Source organism: Gopherus evgoodei, chromosome 14 (assembly GCF_007399415.2).
Source record: "Gopherus evgoodei ecotype Sinaloan lineage chromosome 14, rGopEvg1_v1.p, whole genome shotgun sequence".
In the NCBI taxonomy this organism is placed as follows: domain Eukaryota; kingdom Metazoa; phylum Chordata; order Testudines; family Testudinidae; genus Gopherus; species Gopherus evgoodei.
Window position 1 is genome coordinate 1,749,630 of NC_044335.1, and position 17,174 is coordinate 1,766,803.

The following is a 17,174-nucleotide window of genomic DNA, read 5'->3' on the forward strand; positions in this document are numbered from 1 at the left end:
GCTTGCTTTGGAATCGAAGCCTGAATTCTGGAGAGCATTTATGTATGCGCTCAAGTCTCACTGACGTACAGTGCAGTACGTGCTTGTGTGCTCTCCTGAATCGGGGCCATACATTAGAACAAAATGACTGTTAGCCCTTGAAGCAATTATGTTTTCTGCAGTGTTTTAAACTTCTTTGGGGTCTTAAGTGCCTGTCAGTCTGTCAGTCCCGGTGCAGCGGTGCCCTTTCTCTGCCCAGTGACCACGTGATAAATCACGTCATTGGCCTTTGCCAGGGAAGGGCAGTGAGAGAGAGAAATGGTTTGGGCCAAAGACTCTGGCTTCCCTTCTGCTTCCATTGAGGATGCTGGGGGCGCTCCGGGCTGGAGAATCCAGAGGGAGAATCCGACTGAGGGATCCACTGCGCCAGCGCTTCCGAACTGGAGCATGGGACCAGTCAGGCTGCTAGGCACATGCCTGCTGCACATCTTCTGGTGGGTCATCCCACGGCTCCAGGTGGCCCCACACAGCCAGGTTAGGGGTCCGCACAGCTTGGGAGCTCAGTCACTGCAGAACTAGCCTATGTGAAGGGTCCGATCCTGAGTGCTGAGTGCCCTTTTTCCCCAGTGGAGTTCGTGGGCGGTGAGGGACTTTGGGTCCTTGCAGGAGCGCTCATCCCTGTGGCTCTGGTGGGGCTCCTTGCATGAGTGCAGGTTGCTGGCAGAAGGAGGGCTGCAGCCTTAAACCTTGTTTATTAGCACTGCCTGGACGCTCTGGCTGCGAGCAGGGCCCCAGTGTGCAGGGGGCGGCACAGACAAGTCAGAGAGACAGCCCTGCCTCCCAGAGCTCGAGGTCTGACCAGGCCAGACGGCCACACGAGAAGTTTCCAGCCCCAGGTTACAGGCGGGGAGCTGAGGCACAAGGACCCGAATTCTCAGTCCCACTAAGGCCCCTGTCCGCTGCCTGCTGGTGTTGAGGAGAATCTGGCCCCAAGAGGTAGCAACTGGCCCCTGCGCACACTAGGTGTCTGTGTCCCAGATGGAAATTGATTGCCTGAGTCCCAGGCTTGGGCCTTTGCTGCAGACCCCACCCTTTCCCTCACCTCCCCGGAGCACAGCTGCTTCAATCTGAGCTGGCCTGAGTTCTGCGAAAACCCCAAAGCTCATCACCAGCCCCATTGTCGAACTCCCTGAACGGGGGTGCAGACAGCCCAGGATAGAACTTCTTTGAGTTCCTGTAAAAGCAGCAAAGAGTCCTGTGGCACCTTATAGACTAAAAGACGTATTGGAGCATGAGCTTTTGTGGGTGAATACATCTGACGAAGTGGGTTTTCACCCATGAAGGCTCATGCTCCAAAACGTCTGTTAGTCTATAAGGTGCCTCAGGACTCTCTGCTGCTTTTACAGATCCAGACTAACACAGTTACCCCTCTGAGACTTGAGTTCCTGAGGCATGTAAGGAACAAGTTTACACTAAGAAGAAAATAATCAAATTGATTTAGCAGATTAGAAGGCCGAAGACATTTTGGCTCACATGAACGGAATGAGTAGACACCAATTAGTTAAATAAAATAAATGGTCCTGGCCGCCTGCTGTCACTGGCATCTTCGCTCCCTCCCTGTCGGTCTGGCTCCCACCTGCGCTTTTTCGCTGCTCTGGCTCTGATAAGGCAGGCGCGTCACAGAGACTTGCTTCTCAATTATCTCGCAGCTCATGGCGGAGACGGGTTTTGCCCAGGCCCAGGATGACAAAAATAGCAAAATATTTTAAAGGTCCTGGTTCTAACTGCCATTGCTCTGACTGCCTGGGATTTTCAGAGCCCTGCGCTAGCCCAAGGAAGGCCGAGCGAGCCCAGCACATCACTCCCAGGTTCTGTGCTGAGTTTAACAGCTGAGCTCACCCCTCCAGCGGTGGCACTCCCCAACCTCCTGTCTTCTTTGGCGGGAGCTGACGGTGCTCAGTGCCTCACAGGATTGGGGCCTGAAAATACAGAAACAGGCAACTGGAAACTCCCAGGCTGTTCCAGCTCCAAGTCTCACGACCTAGGGGCATCTACTCTCATTTCAATGCGTGGGGATTAACATGGGTAAATCCTATTGACAATAATGACTCCCCTCATGGAATCCAGCACGCAGAGCATATCCCCTGGGCCTAGTCAGCTGGGTCATCTCCAAAATGTTGAGCCACATTCATCACCCTTCACACATTGTCCCACCGGGCATTTATTTCAAAGAGCGAGTGATGTGGATGTGTTTCAAACCCTGAACTAGCTGAGATTTCTCTAGGGCACCTGTCGTGCTGCTGCCTCGGCGCTGAGGCTAGAACAACTCACCCTCATTAGGGTGCTTCTGTTTAGAAAGTTCTCAGGGCGCGATTCAGACCTGGCGTCCAGGGACTCTGCTACTCCAGTGGAGTTTCACAAGTCTGAATGTGGCTCGGGTGTGGATTCTGTGTAACAACCTAGGGCCGTGCCCCCTTGGACTGTGGCCTCGTGAACCCTCTGAAGCTAACTAGCCGCGAACGCTGCTCGTTGTTAGCCTGGGAGAGCTCCAGTGTTACTGGTGCAGACAGGCTGCTTCCCCTGCTGATTCAGTACCTGTGGGAAATAGGGTGTCACTGTGCCATTGAAGAGAGATTCAACGGAGATCTCAGCTACTTGTGGGCATCAGAGCACACAGAACCTTCTCATAAGAATCAGGGATGTTAATCCATGTGCCAGGGCCAGACGCCAGGGAGAGGGGCTCCATGTTCCCCCAAATACCTTGTGTAATTGTGCCTGGGCTTCACTCTCCCCCACAGCCCCCCGGGTGCTGTCACAGCTGCTGTTTCAGTGGCAGGGAATGACTCCCGGACAGAGTGTCGGCAGGGGCTGGACAGGACCGAATGCAATGTGTAAATGTAAATCACTGTCACTCCAGTCAGAGACACAGACTTTAGGGCTAGGAGGGGGATCACCAGATCAAGTCTGACCTCCTGTGTACACCCACCCACTGACCCACCAAGGTCTTACAGCCCCCGGGGCCCTGGACTGTTCTGTGCACGGGCGGAGAATAGGCGGGAGTGAGGCGCACCACGTCTGAGGTCCCTGCTGTGGGAAGGAATTCAGTGAGCTAAACCCAGCTAATCCTGGCAAGTGACACCCGCCCCCCCAAGGTCCCTGCCAGTCTGACCTGGGGGGAAATTCCTTGCCCAGCCCACATTACTGTGTGCGTAACAGCACCCCGACCGGCTCCACTGGAGCAATACTAGCAGGTTAAAGGTGTTGTATCGATGTGCCGAACAGGTGGGAATGGCTCCAGCTGGCTGCATCAGACTGGGTTGAACATACGCTGGAAGAAGTCCTCAATGGCCCAGAGTGAGTGTACAGGCAAAAATATCCCCATCTCAGCCCCCCGTGCTTTCCTCCCCTGGTACCCTGGCAGCGCTAGCCTGTGTGCGAGGCCTGGGGATGCCAGCCCAGCTGGTTTGGGTCATGTCCCTGCCTGGGAAAGGGCAGCGGTGAGAGAGTTACACAAAATGGCACTGGCTCCATCTCCTCGCTCCCCTCCACCAGCACAGTCCCAGCCTGGCCCGGTAACGCTCGCTGGTGGGACCTTTGGAAACGAGCAGCTCAGGTACAGGGCCCCCCAAACGTGCGCCTGCTCTCGTGCCTTTGGAAATCCGGGCAAGCATGGGTCCTTGCTGCTCTGCCTGTGCCAGTTCAGTGCGATACGCTGTGTCGCTGGGGTGAGCATCAAAGCAACAGCATTGCCGAGCGACCAAGCTCTGTAAACCGCCCGGCCCACTCCTTTTGTGACTTCTCTTTCCTGGGCTGGTTTCGATTGATTCTAGAGCTCTCTGGAAACTGCCACGGTTTGGCTGCTTTTCCACCTAAACCCAGCACCAGCTCTGACTTCCTAGCTGCTCATCCAAGATGGGCTGGGTGAGCCTGGTCCGTTTGGGGAGGCAGTGTTGCCTGGCGTGGGGTTTGCTATGAGCTCAGCTTCAGGACCCATCAGTCTGGCCCCAGCTGGGAGGTCAGAGACCTGCCTGTCCAACGTGTATGGAACCGGCCTTGGGCCATGCAGCACATGCCTCTTGGAGGTGCTGAGCACCCTTGCTTCCCTTGGTGGGACCATGGTGCCTTCATGATTTAGCCCCCCTGTTGGGGACCCGTGGGCATTTGGGACAATCCACTGCTGCTCACTGGCTTCATGCCCAGGCCGCCAGGCACACGGCCGCTCCCCTCTGCATGGTGAAGAATGAATGCGTAATGTTAAAATGAAAGAGAAGCTCACCGGCCCTTCCTCAGCCCCAGCCAGCTGGGACCCCCCTGCAGCGCCACTCCCAGCTAGCGAGAGGTGTGGAGGGAGCACAAAGGGAAGCCACGAAGGCAGAAGCTGCGGAATGATCATAGAATCTCAGGGTTGGAAGGGACCTCAGGAGGTATCTAGTCCAACCCCCTGCTCAAAGCAGGACCAATCCCCAACTAAATCATCCCAGCCAGGGCTTTGTCAAGCTGGGCCATAAAAACCTCTAAGGAAGGAGATTCCACCACCAAGGAGAGTGCCTTTGGAGATATACCTATCTCCTAGAACTGGAAGGGACCTTGAAAGGTCATTAAGTCCAGCCCCCTGCCTTCACTAGCAGGACCAACTACTGACTTTTAGCCCCAGATCCCTAAGTGGCCCCCTCAAGGATTGAGCTCACAACCCTGGGTTTAGCAAGCCAATGCTCAAACCACTGAGCTATCCCTCCCCCTGGATCCTGGGGTGGGGTCTTCTCTTTAACTGCGCAATTGCATTTTCCAGCATAATTAGGCAGTTAATTGCATGCCTGAATGTGATCAGTGCATTTTCCTGTGTAACTGTGATTGATTCCCAGGCAGGCTGGGGATGATGCTTCCTCCAGCTCAGGCCATGGGGAGAGATTCGCTTTTGAAAACATTTATTTATTGATTGTTGTTTTAAACATCCGTGATTATTAAACGTTTAGAGACTGGGAAAGAAATGCAGGGAGATGAGCCGTCCCTGCAAGAGACTGTGATAAAATGTGCAGCGTCCGAAGGGGAAGTAAAGCAAACACACCCGGCCCCAGAAGGCAAACCAGGCTCTGCGACCGACGTGTGGAAAACGTCGCATTGAAAGCTTCCGTAGCCAGGTGTTACCTGCTCAGACTTAGTCAGATCATAAATAACATTCTCGGCTCCAGAGAGTCCAACTGCATTACAGCCCAGAAACCACCTTCGGAACCTTGTCTGCATTAACCCCCATTCACGGCTTTTCAGCCAGAATGAAATTCAGCCCCGTGCAGGGGCCAGCTCCAGACCTGTGTGTCCGGGGGACTCAGGGGGACTTCAGCCTTGCACTAGGTTGCTCTCCCCGAGAGTGAATTTCACCCCAGAGGTGGAAGAGAAGGTGCTTTGAGCTGAGAGAGGCACAAAGGAAACTTGTCTCCTTATTGTAAACAAAAACTGCTTTCAAAGCAGCCTGTACGGAGTATTGGGTGGCATTTCAAGGTGCTTTTCCAGCAGCTTGGGAGGCAACAGCAAGTGCACGTGTCTGAGTTCGTTAGCAAGCTGCTGGCTTGGTGCATTTGGGCTGTCACCAAAAGGCAGTTATGCCCATACAGCAACTGCATTTCCCTAGGAGGGCAGCGTTGGCCATGCCAGGAGAGACTGCTGGGCTACCAAGGCGATCAGTGTCCAGTTGCAGCATGGCCAATATCCAGTGTGTCAGAGAGAGCCTACAAAAGAAACCCTCCAGCATCTAGCCCAGCGTCCAGTGGCTGCACGGGGGGAGAATATTCCTTCCTGACCCCTGTGGCGGTCACTTCACACCCTGAAGCATGACATTTCATTACTTTTATCTCAGCCTGCATCACTGCAGATATTATTAGTGATCATAAAATTATCCAGCCCTTTTATAATCCAGCCACAAGACGGGACTGTAGGACCCACTAGAGCAGCAAATTCCACAGACTGACTGCAAGATTTGCAAAGGAGGTTTCCTTTTATTAGTGCTAAATTTACCAGCCATTCATTTCTTTAAGTGACTCCTTGTTCTTGTAATACAAAGTTAAAAGGAGGAACTGATCCTTTCCCATGACATCCTCCAGAATCTCCCACCCTTCAGCAAAAGGACCGGATAGCTCACCTCCCTTCAAGGCTGCAATACTTGGTGTTGTGTGTAAATTCTAGCCAGACCTCTAGCCTTCCCCATCTCGGTAAGCAGCTGTACTTGGAGAGACAGCATTGTCCAGTGGAACAGGGCAGCAGACTGGGCCTCATGACTCATTGCGTGACCTTGGTCTAGGCACTGGGCCTCAATTTCTTCATCTGTAAAATGGGAATAATGATCTTTTGCTTAACTTTCCAAAGTACTCTGAAATCTGTGGATGAAAAGTGCTATATAAATGCAAACTGCTATTTAAATTCCTTCCTGACCTTGCTGCAATCAGGAGCATGAGATTTGCTGACCCTTTTCCTAGTCTGCAGCTACAGGTGTGAGTATTGGTCACAAAATTATCCAGCCCATTCTAAAAAGTCATCGACAGTATTAGACTCCCTGGCAGCTTCCTGCCCAGCTAACTCTCATGTTGCATTTTGAAAATGCGGGAGGAAAAAATCTTAGTGACAGCTTGGCACTGCTGTACTGGTGTTCCTTGCTGCACCACAGGGCCTTCAACCCCAGCAGAGGGCAGGGGGAGATTGCATGCCAATTCTCTGCTGGGTTTACAGCTGGAATGACCATTGGCAGCTCTCTGAGATTCTCATTAGCAGACGCTGCTAAGGGGATGTGGCAGAGCAGCTATAACATGTTGCTACCATGCAACCTGCAGCCGCCTGCAGGTCTCAGGAGCACCCCATCCGTGGCTGCGTAATGCCAGGACCCCCAGACTGTGCGTCCAGCCCGACCATCTCACTCCCTCTTAAGGCATCAATTCATTACTCTCTGGCTCCATGGCCTGCAGCTGCAGAGCACATGCAGCCCTATAATGAATCCATTCATTAGGCTGGTGACAGGTCTCTCCTGCTTGCTCAGCCTGTGGCTGGGTTTGGTTCAGCCCTGTTGCTGCTTCAGCCGGGGGTTCACGACTCCCAGGCTGCAGCCTCCAGGCCAGACGCTAAACCCACAAAATCCTCAGCTCACCAATGCAGTGGTAAGGAGAAAAATGGCCTTTCCCATCCAGTGTGATTAGAAGGAACAGAGCCAGGGGCCTCAGGGCGGGTTATAAATCTGATTTATTGACCTTACCCAACAGCAGCAGCAGCTTGGACTAGTGCGTAAGTCTTAAATTTCATTGGGTGATAAATGCTAAGAGCGAATCAATTTGGTAGAAAAGCTAATTAGCCTGCATGGTTCTGCATCGATCTCAAACACAGCTCGGTGAAGAATGCTGGATTTCATCACCTCGGCTGGAGCAGCTGTGGGCTGACGGATCCCATCGTGCACAGGAGCTGGGGGTGAGGGGTGTGCAGTAGAGGAGATGATGTTATGTCCCGGCCAGTGGCTGAATATTTCTCCTAGGACCGGCTGAATGGCATGTATCACAAGCGTGAGCGGCTTCATCCTCGTGCCTGGGGCTCTGGCCTGCTCCAATTTGCCTCGTTGTAACGGACTCGCAGATTGTGCCCCTCTTGGCCCTGTGCAGTCCGTGGGGGGTGCCCCTTTCAGTGAGACAGCCCTTCTTGGGGGTCCACTCTCTCAGGGTCAGGCCCCTCCACCTCCTGGAGCCGCACCTCTCTGAGCCTCAGCACGTCTGTCTCTGCCGTGGGCCCCCTCAGGGAGTCCTCGCGCTCTGGAGCCTCTGGGCCTCCTCACCCCTGAAGGGGTTGATGCAACCCTGCTCTCTAGACCAGAGTGACTCTCAGCCAGCATAAAACAGGAGGTTTATTGAGAGTTGATCACAGCACAGGAAACTGTCAGAGCCTCAGGCCTGGCCTCCCTCAGCCGAGCACATCCCAGTCTCCCCTGCAGCCAGGGGGGCTCTGCCTGCTCCCCCTCTCCAGCCCAGAGCCCCCCTGCTTCCCAGCTGGGCCTCTGATATCCCCAGCCCCAAGCCCCCTCTGTCCATTGGCTTCTCTCCAGGTAAACAGGGTCGTAAACAGGAAGGCCTGGGTCCCCTCTCCTCGCAGTCCTCCTCTGGCCCCTCTGGCTGGAACCGGCTGGTCAGGTCACGGGGTCCTCTCTCTGCAGCCCTTTGTCCTCCCTCTGCCCAGATCCGGTTGTGTCTCCTGGGCTGGGGTCCTGAGTCCCTCTCCGGTCCTCTGTAACAACAAACTCCCTCTCCCCTCACCTCGTTAAACCAGTAACACCCAGGGACATTGAGTCCCACCCCTTGTGCATGCAAACCCTGGAAGACACAGAAAACCCCCCACTTGGTCACACTCACCTCTTGCCCCTTTCGCTGGGGTGGTTAATCACAGGGTCGCTGATCTCACCAAGGGGGTAGGGCCTGGCGTGAGCCAAGCGCTCGGGGCAGCCAGGCACTGATGGTCACTCGCTCCAGCTGTAGCAGAGACCCAGCTCCCGTGCCCCCATGTTTCTTCTCCCTCTAGCTATGGTGTCTCTGGAGGGTGCTGCACAGCCGGGGGGAGATGGAGCTAGCATGGGCCAGGGGCGCCGGACCTGGGGAAGGCTTTTCAAGGGCTGCAGCAACTGCTTTCCCCTGCCCTGAGCAAGAGCGGAGCCTGGGAGCAGCTGTGACCCTGAAGCCTAAGGCCCCACCCACCCCGAGTTGTTGGCGCCTTCCTTGGGGGCAGAGACAGATTAGGGTTTTGTGGGGCCTTGGGCCAGAGCAAGTGGGGGCCCCTCCCCACACTCCTGCCAGGGAAATGGGGTCAGGGTATGGGGCTTCTGCCCATCCAGTGCTCCTGCTGGGGAGTGGGGTCAGGGTCCAGGGGCCCTGCACCACAGCAGATGGGCTGGGTGGATGGACAGAGTGGGGCAAGCCCCTGCACCTCAACCCCACTCCCTGACAGGAGCGTTGGCCAGCAGAGAAGGTCGGGACATGGGGGTGCCCATTTTTCCAGGGTCCCCCGTTGGTCCAGTGGCTAAACCACCGCTGCGTGGGGGCATTGCATGGAAAGGTGTGATGGAGAGTGGGGGGACTGGGGACGGGCTGCCCCGCCTAGGGGCTGGTGGGGTTAGGGGAGCTTGTTGTTGGAGCCCTTCTGCTCTCAGCGCAGTGCTCTCTCCTGCTCCCCGCCAGGTGGTGAAGGTGGTCGGCAGTAACATCTCCCACAAGCTGCGGCTCTCCAGGGTGAAGCCCACCGACGAGGGGACGTACGAGTGCCGGGTGATCGACTTCAGCGACAGCAAAGCCCAGCACCACAAGGTCAAGGCCTACCTGCGGGTGGAGCCGGAGGAGAGCTCTGAGGCGCCCCACCACGGCTCCTCCGCCAGGCACATGCAAGACACCCAGCTGCTGGGCGGCCAGCTCTCTGACCACGCCAGACTGAGTGGCACCCCCTCCCACCACCAGCACTACCACCACCACAAAATGGGCAAAGAGCTGAGGAAGCGGGCGGCAGACACCTCCTGCCTGCTGTAGACTGAGCCGGTGTGGCACAGACCAGGCTGCTGGATCTCCCCCCACTCCCGACACACACACGCACACACGTCTCTCCCCACCCCAGACTGGGCAGAGGAGGAGTGCATGAGGACCGGTGCCGGGCTGATGGAAATCTAATGCTCCGAATCAGAGACTAACGTGTGTGCGCGCACTCTGTGACTCTCGCATGTACCCCTCTCTCCCCACCCTGCCATGTAGCTATGGATTTTTAAATTTCTTTAAAAATACCCTTGAGCTGATGATGCAGTGCCGACTCCAGGATTCGAATGCAGAAATGGGACCTCTCTGTTCCCAAGTAGGGTGTGACCAGAGGTGGGGAACTTCCCCGGTGCCACCAGCTTGTAAGGTGGGGGGAGGATCTCCCTGCTGTCTGTGCCCAGGGGAGAGGCTGGGGCTCATTTCCATGGAATATGGCCACTAGTCGCACTGGTTCCCCTGGCTGGCCGTGTGCAGACAGGGCTTCCAGCTTTGTGCCAGGTTTAGTGTATGCCAGCTGCTCCCCCCCGTTTCACATTGCTAGCTTTTTATGACTCTAGTGAACCCATCTGGGTCTCTGTGTATGTGGGAATCGCAGTCGCTCCCCTTTGCTTTGCCCAATGAGTCCTGCCTCCCTCCCTCGAGAGACCCAGTGTAGTTACTCTGGTTGGATCCAGTCACGTGGATACAGCTTATGTCGCTCATTCCTATAGACTGTAAATAAAGGTCCCTCTTCCTCCTCCAGGTGCCACAACCCGCCCCACCCCCCGGCCGGTCAGTCTCTGAGGGCATGGGAGGAAGAGAGGGGCACTCTGAATGGGTTTTCATGAGCCATCCCATTGGCTGGAGGGAAGGGGCAGAAAACGCCAAGCTGCCTAGATTTCATTTGGATAAAAGATGGGGCCTGGGTCGGTTGGTTTGTGCCTAAGCTTGGGGAAGTGCAGAGCTCTGCCATCTGGAGTTAGCCCAACCCTGGGGCCCAAGAGCTTTAGGGAGGTTTTGCACCCACTGCCCCTCTTTCCTCATTGCATTTCATGGAGAAGTGGGGAGGGGCTCGGGCCTGGCTCGCTCCTGAGGACTGGTGATGGTGCCCAGCCCGCTGTAGGACTCAGGCTGACCTTCCTGCACTGTCGAACCCGCTCCTCTGTCCAGGGAGGGGGGTGGGTTCAAACCACAGCCCGGTTCTGAGCATTCCTACCTTGGTTCAATACAACAGGCTGAGCCCAGCCTGTTCCTGGGCATGCGTTAGTATTTCTATGTGCGCCGATCATCCGCGGGGAGGGCGAGCTGCAGCCCGCAAGAGCAGCTCCTGGCGCGGGCGGGAGGCCATGGGCTCCCTGACCTGCAGTCACACAGGAGGGGAAAGGGGATCTCAGCTGCTCTCTTGCTCTAACCTCCCCATGCAGCACATGATCCAAGCTGTGACTTGCAGCCCCGCTGAAGCGAATAAAGCTCTTTAAATGAACGCAGCCTCTGCCTCTCTGTTCACAGCAGCGTTTTACAGGGGGGCCTTTAATAAACACTGGGCAATATAATCGAGCAGGGTACCATGTGAGACAGCATCCCCCCCCCCCACCCCATGACAATGGCCCCTGGAGGTGCCCCGCAGCCATGACGCACCCTAGCCTGGTGCTGGTCCCAGCTGCAGGCCCTGCCAAGCTGCAGAGCAGCACTTCAATTCCAGCTGAGGGTTTAGATTCCCTGCAGCTGGGGGATCAGCTGCAGCTGCCAGTCCTGCTCAGAGCCTCCCCAGGAGGCCAGGATCCTGCAGCGCATGTGGGAGACAGGAGCTGCCCTCTCGGGGCTGGCTTGGGGTGTTTGGCTGTCAGCTCTGCACAGGGTGAGTCTGGGGTTTGTTCTGATGTCACCAGAGCCCTCGGGGGGTTTGCTCAGCCTGGCCTGCTGGGAAATGTCTCCTGAGCTGTGCGGAGCCCAGCCCTGCCCCCGATTGCCTGCTGGGGGTGCAATGCGGAGCTTAGACTGAGACAGCAGTGCTGGGCGCTCCCCCATCATGTGCACATGGTGAAATGGGCAGCTAGCGCCTTGTGTCCGAACTCCTGCCCTGCCCTCATGTCAGGGCTTGGCCCTATTGTTAACAGCAAACTCCTCCAGATCCTGCTCTGCCAAAACACGCTGCTAGCCAGCGCAAACTGCCCCGCCAGCCTGACTTGGTGGGTAATTACCCACGATCTTTGAGCACCTGAGCCCAGCGCGATCCAGCCGTGGAGCTCTGCATTCTCATACCACGGCTCTGGCCTGCCACCACCTTCCATGTGCTGGGAGCACTTGCTTTAGAGCAAAGGGAGGGAGGTGAGGCCAGGACACCAGGTTTCTCTCCTGCGTGTCTAGCCGCACCCCATGGCCTCTTCAGTCCCCAGTGTAGAGAGACCCTGGCTTTCTGCGAAGGGCGTTGCTGTGCCAGTGCTGAGCAGTGCTGGGTAACAGGAACACAGCAGAGGGCAGAATTTGGACCCTTTGTGGGCAGACCTGGCTGCTACCCTGAAAACCTGACCAGTTCCTGGTACCAGCTGGTGTACAGAGCCATGCAGCTATTTACAGGACAAAGTAAGAGGCTCAGGTTAATTCTCTCTGCTTAATTTTCTGCTGCACCTGGAGAGGTTTCCATTGGGTCCCTGCCTCTCTTTGTGCCCTGTTGATGGGAAGCCTCAGCCTCCCCATGCTGTGTCCTGCAGCCAGACCCTGGGCTTTGGGAGCTCCCTCCATGCACATTGCAAAGTGGAGCAACTCTTCACGGCCCCGTGACTGTGGGTGGGGGAGCTCAGATCAGGTGTTGGCCCTGGTCTGTGCCAGATGGCTACAGAAATCCAGTCACATGAAACGCAACTGCCTAGAGGGGCCGGCTTTCCCTTTGGCACCAGGGCAGGCTCTGTAGGAGCCATCTGGATCTGTGGATTTCAGGGTGTTCTCCAGACTCAGCTTTTCGTAATGACTGAAGAGAAGCTCTGAGCCCTGCTGGGGCTGAAGCAGCTGCCTGAGAACAAGCCATTGCAGCAGCGGGTGTTGGCGAACTTCAAAGCCCGATGATGCCCTCACAACAACCTGAAAGGCAAACTGCAGGGCCCCCGGTTTCCTGATGGCTCTGCTAACAGGGTCACATAACTGCACCTCTCCAGTGCTCTAGGGTCATGGCTTAGCAAAGTATAAAATACGTTAAAAAATCCCCCAGGGTCAATGCCAGGCAGTTAAAACCAGCCAGAGAGGCAGAGCACACAGCTCGCAGTCAAGGACAGTAATAAAAGCTACCCCTTCCCTTCCCCTTCCTCCCACCACCCTATCAAGTTTGGCATTGTCCACAATAACAGGAGGAAACTCTGCAGAACCATACAAATACACCGGATACTTTGCCAGGAAAGAAATATTTACCAGCTCCTGGGACTGGTAGTTTTAGCAGGAAATCCAGCTCTCCCACTAGCAATAAGAATCGCTAATCTGTCTCTCCCTGAGCAACCCCTGGTGTGTGTGTGTTGCTCTGATACCTCTGGTCAGAGGCAGGCATCTCTCCTGTGAGAGAGAGGGGAAAAGCATCCCCCCCCCCCCACAGAAAAAATAGTGACACTAATTGACAAAGGCTGGCAAAGCGAATCAGAGCAGCCTCAAGAGCGACCCATGGCTGCGAATCCCTGCAGAACAAATGCAAGTAAAGAAATGGTGGTGTCTGGAGTAATAGCCTGAGAACCTGGAGGTGAGTTAGTAAAACCAACAACTGGTTGTGTTAGGAGAGATTCATTTCTGTGGGTTTAATTGAACCTGCAGGAGCACGAGAGACAGTTCCAGCTCCTGGCCTGCTGCCCCCCAGCTCGCTGAAGCAGGAGAGCACGGTACAACCCCTAGAACACAGGACCAAATTCCTGTTGGGCAATGGCTGGCCAGCTCTACCACCAACTGGTAGCCCTGGCATGCCTGCCACACGCATCGCAAAGGTCCCAAAGCAGAGAGATGCCCCAGCTCAGCTGCCAGCTGCATGCCAGCCTTAAACCATGGCCTCCCTGCACCTGCTGCTGGGCTCTGGCGTAGGAGCAGCGCAGGAAGGATTTTCCCCTCTTGCCTGGTTTAGATTCTGCAGGAGTCTCTGCAGGACAAGCGGGTGCAGGGCCTGGCTGCTGTATCGCTCGCTTGGGGCACTGTCCGTAGGCCTTGGCACTGACTGGCGTTGTGGGGTTCCTGGCGCTAGAGTGGAGACGGGGCTCAGCTGTAGGCCAGTCCACATGCCATGCACACCCAGCCCCTGCAGCTCCCCCGCCCCCGCCCTGCAAGGGCCGGCACTGCTGAGCCCCACCAGCCTGCACGTACATAGCGCCTGCCCCAGCGGGCCCTGTGCTAAGGTCACAACAGCCCTGGGCCCTAGGAGGCGATAAATCCATTTCACAGCAGGGGAGGCTGCAGCAGAGGGGTTAGATAACTTGCACACGATCAGGAATGAAATCCCAGTCTTCTGAGTCCCCATCCTGTGAGCCAGCTCCACTAGCCTCCCCGCTTCCGTCTGCCTTGTGCATTATCATCAAAGCTCCCAGCTGAGGTCTGGCTGCAGAGTTACCATCGCTGCCGGGTGTAGGCAGCAGAAAGAGCTCGGTACTAGAAAAAGGGCTGAGCTTAAGTGCCAGCAGTTAGATAACCTTCCCCCACCCCCCTTCTTTTGATTTGTAAAGTGAACAAACTTAATATGCAAGTCACTGGTGGGGAATAAATAGGCACCATGAAAATGTCATTTCCACAGAGTCACTTTTCTGACCATTATCCCGCTGCAAACAAAACCAATTTACTCTGCCTGTAATAAAGCATGGGTGATAACAAACCTGAGAGCAGCTGCACAGCTTGCTCCCGAGAAAGGCCGGCCTCCCTGCCCCGGCAGCCACTTCAACAGAAACACAAGATGCTGGGCAGAGACTGCAGCCACTAAGAATTTCCAATAGATCCATAAAGCCCAGAGAAATCCCATTGCGTCACATACACCAACGACCTGGATGGAGAAGCTGTCTATGAAAAATCAATCCTCTGTCAGGAGACACGTCTGCAGAACATAGATCCACAGAGGCATTGGAGAGGATGTGTAAAAACAGCCCTGCTGCCATCTGCTAAGGGCGCTGCTCCGTTAGCCAAGGCACTCGGCGACTGTGGCCCAAACTGCCTGGAGCCAAGCACCAATTCTGAGCATGCAGTGAATCTGGGCGCACAGCTCTGGCATGTGTGTGTGACGCTTTTGGAAGCACCTAACTGCTTGGGCCTGTATGCAACTGCCTGTTTGCCTGTGGAATCACCTGTGTGTGCAAATGTGTGTATGAATGTGTATATGGGTGATCAAATCAAGGCGAGGTGGACGTTAACAGCCCTGTTCAGGTTTGGCAGTCGCTGTTTGCTGTCGGCTTTTTAAAGACCATTTCCTCATTGACTCCAGCGCAGTTCCGTGGTGTTCCCGTTTTCTGCCCTCATGGCTCTAGTAACTTTAAACCACAGCAGCTTTTGCAGTCCTGTGGGAGCTCAGGTGCTGGACTGTCCCCATCTCTGCAACTAGCTGCGTCTACCCACAGTGGGTGGATATTAGGAATTATTCAAAAGCCTTTTTGGTTTCTACTGAAAGTGTCAGAGCAGCATAAGGGCCGTGATCCAGAGAACCCCTCTGAGCCTGACACTGCTCATGCTGCTTCTCTTCCTCTGTGGGGGCCCGAGGAATTATCGTTAACGGCAATATAAAGTTAAACCTTTCGTAAGTGGCCACCTGAGGACCAACAAGAACCACTTGCCTGGTGAAGCTGGTCTTTAACTAAAGGTCAAAGAAAATTGTACTGGAAGCCTTGGGGAGACCTTAAAGTGGCCACGTAAGCTCAGGGCCTTGCCTAGTGGAGGTGGGACAGAGCCAGTTCTAATGCCTGGAATTATTTGTAACCTTTTGAAGTTTAACTGCTTGCCACTCTAGGGCTTTAATGCAGTGAAAGGTGCACGGGGCTTTGACAGGGCAATCTGGGGACAGACGGCCTGCATGCATCCCGGATAAGTGCTGTGGCTGGGCGAGGGGCCAGGGAATGATGCTCAGTGGCTCAATTCCACAGACCGTGAAGGAGACAGCACTTGTATTCTGCTGGCGAGAGGCTGTCAGGGCCTAGAGCCGGGGGTCCTGCCCTCTGGTATTGGTGCTTATGCTGATATAGCAAGAGTCCGTTACACTCCACCTGCTACTTTACTAATGATCCTCTGCCCTGGCCCCAACCCAGCTGCTCCACCCCACCCTGGAGCCTGGTGTTTGCAGCAGCTGCTCCTCTGAGGGGGTTTAGTTGTAGTCAGTATTGCCAACGTGGGGCAAGAGTTTAATTTGATTGCTGTGGTTGCAGCTGTGTTTAAAGCCTCTTGACTGCTCGTGGCCCCGCACTGCCTGGGCCATTGCTGCTGGGTGTAGAGGCGACTGCAGCCCATTTGCTGTCAGACGTGTCTGCCGAATTCTTCACAAAGCGAGTGGCTGGGGAGCGGTTCAGGGACAGGAGCAGAGCAAAGAGGTGGGTTGATGAGCTGGCAAAACCAAATTCCTGCTCTTTCCCAGCCAGGCCAGGCCTGGCCATGATCACCTGTGCCCAACAAAGGCCTGCTGTGGTGTGTCTCCATTAGACTGATGTAACAGTTGGGTCTGGCTGCATTCTGTGTGTCTGTGGGCTGCTTTGGCCTCTAGCCACTCTGCCCATGAGCAGCACGTGTGGGACATGGCTCTGACTTTGCTCCACGCATGTTGCTACGTCACTGCTGAATTTGGTTCCTGGGGCGATGCTCTCCCGATGGCGGGGGATGCAGAGGAAAGGCGCCGCTCCGAACCAGCAGCAGCTTTTCCGTGTCAAACGCGAGTCACGTGGTCTCTGCGCCTTGGCGGGTTTCCAGTGGTAAATGGTCAGTTCACCTACAAACCAGAAGGCTGCTTCATTAGGTCACCAGGAAGCCTGCACTAAACTTACAGCGGGTTTGGGTTTTAGCTGTTCCTCTGCCACGAGCGTTAGCCCCTAGGGAAGGCAGATGGTAATGACGAGAACTCTTCCAGTTCCTTTTGTCTCACGTCAGCCCCCGTGGGACAATGCTGCACCTTCCTCCTTCCCCCCAGCCCCGCCCGGGAAGGGAAGATTTACTGCTGGGGCAGGCTGGGTCTGCCCAGACCACTGACCCTGGTGCCTGGCTCCTGCTGTTTCTGACAACTGGCGAGTGGCAAAGGCCCGCAGGCACTTTACCTCAGAAGACGTCTTTGCTTGCAGCACCATCTACAGGAGCCAAGGCTGGACCCTGCACCGGCTCTGCCCAGAGCCTGGCATTTGGCACAGCGCTGGCCATGGGTACACACAGGGCCCCATCCTCACTCACACCAGCAGGGCCGGCCCACACCATTTTGGCACCTGAGGTGGGGAGCTCAAATGATATCCCCATACCCCCTTGTAGACACAATTTTCTACACTCCGGGTCCCAGTGACACCCCCCACAGTCTGGCACCCGAGGCGGCTGCCTCAGTTTGCGTCATGGTGAGGCCAGCCTTGCAGACCAGTGCCTGACTCTCCCCCTGCGACAGGACACTTGGGCCTGGTGTGTTTAGCACATGCCCTGGCTTTCCAAAGGCTCTGCAGCTGGGCAAAGCACTGCAGTTTCTCCGGGCCAGCCAGTGGCAGTAACCGTTCACCCTCC

General features: G+C 55.6%; 1 protein-coding gene across 2 annotated transcripts in view; it reads left to right on the plus strand.

Annotated features, from left to right (window-relative positions):
- VSTM2L (V-set and transmembrane domain containing 2 like) overlaps window positions 1-10,974 on the plus strand; it is a 50,069-nt gene extending 39,095 nt beyond the window's left edge. For both annotated transcript variants that reach the window (XM_030533559.1, XM_030533560.1), the window contains one exon: window positions 9,171-10,974. In XM_030533559.1, coding sequence (XP_030389419.1) covers window positions 9,171-9,512 — 342 coding nt within the window. In that variant the 3' untranslated portion in view covers window positions 9,513-10,974. The remainder of the gene's footprint in view (window positions 1-9,170) is intronic.
- Window positions 10,975-17,174: the final 6,200 nt, after the last annotated feature.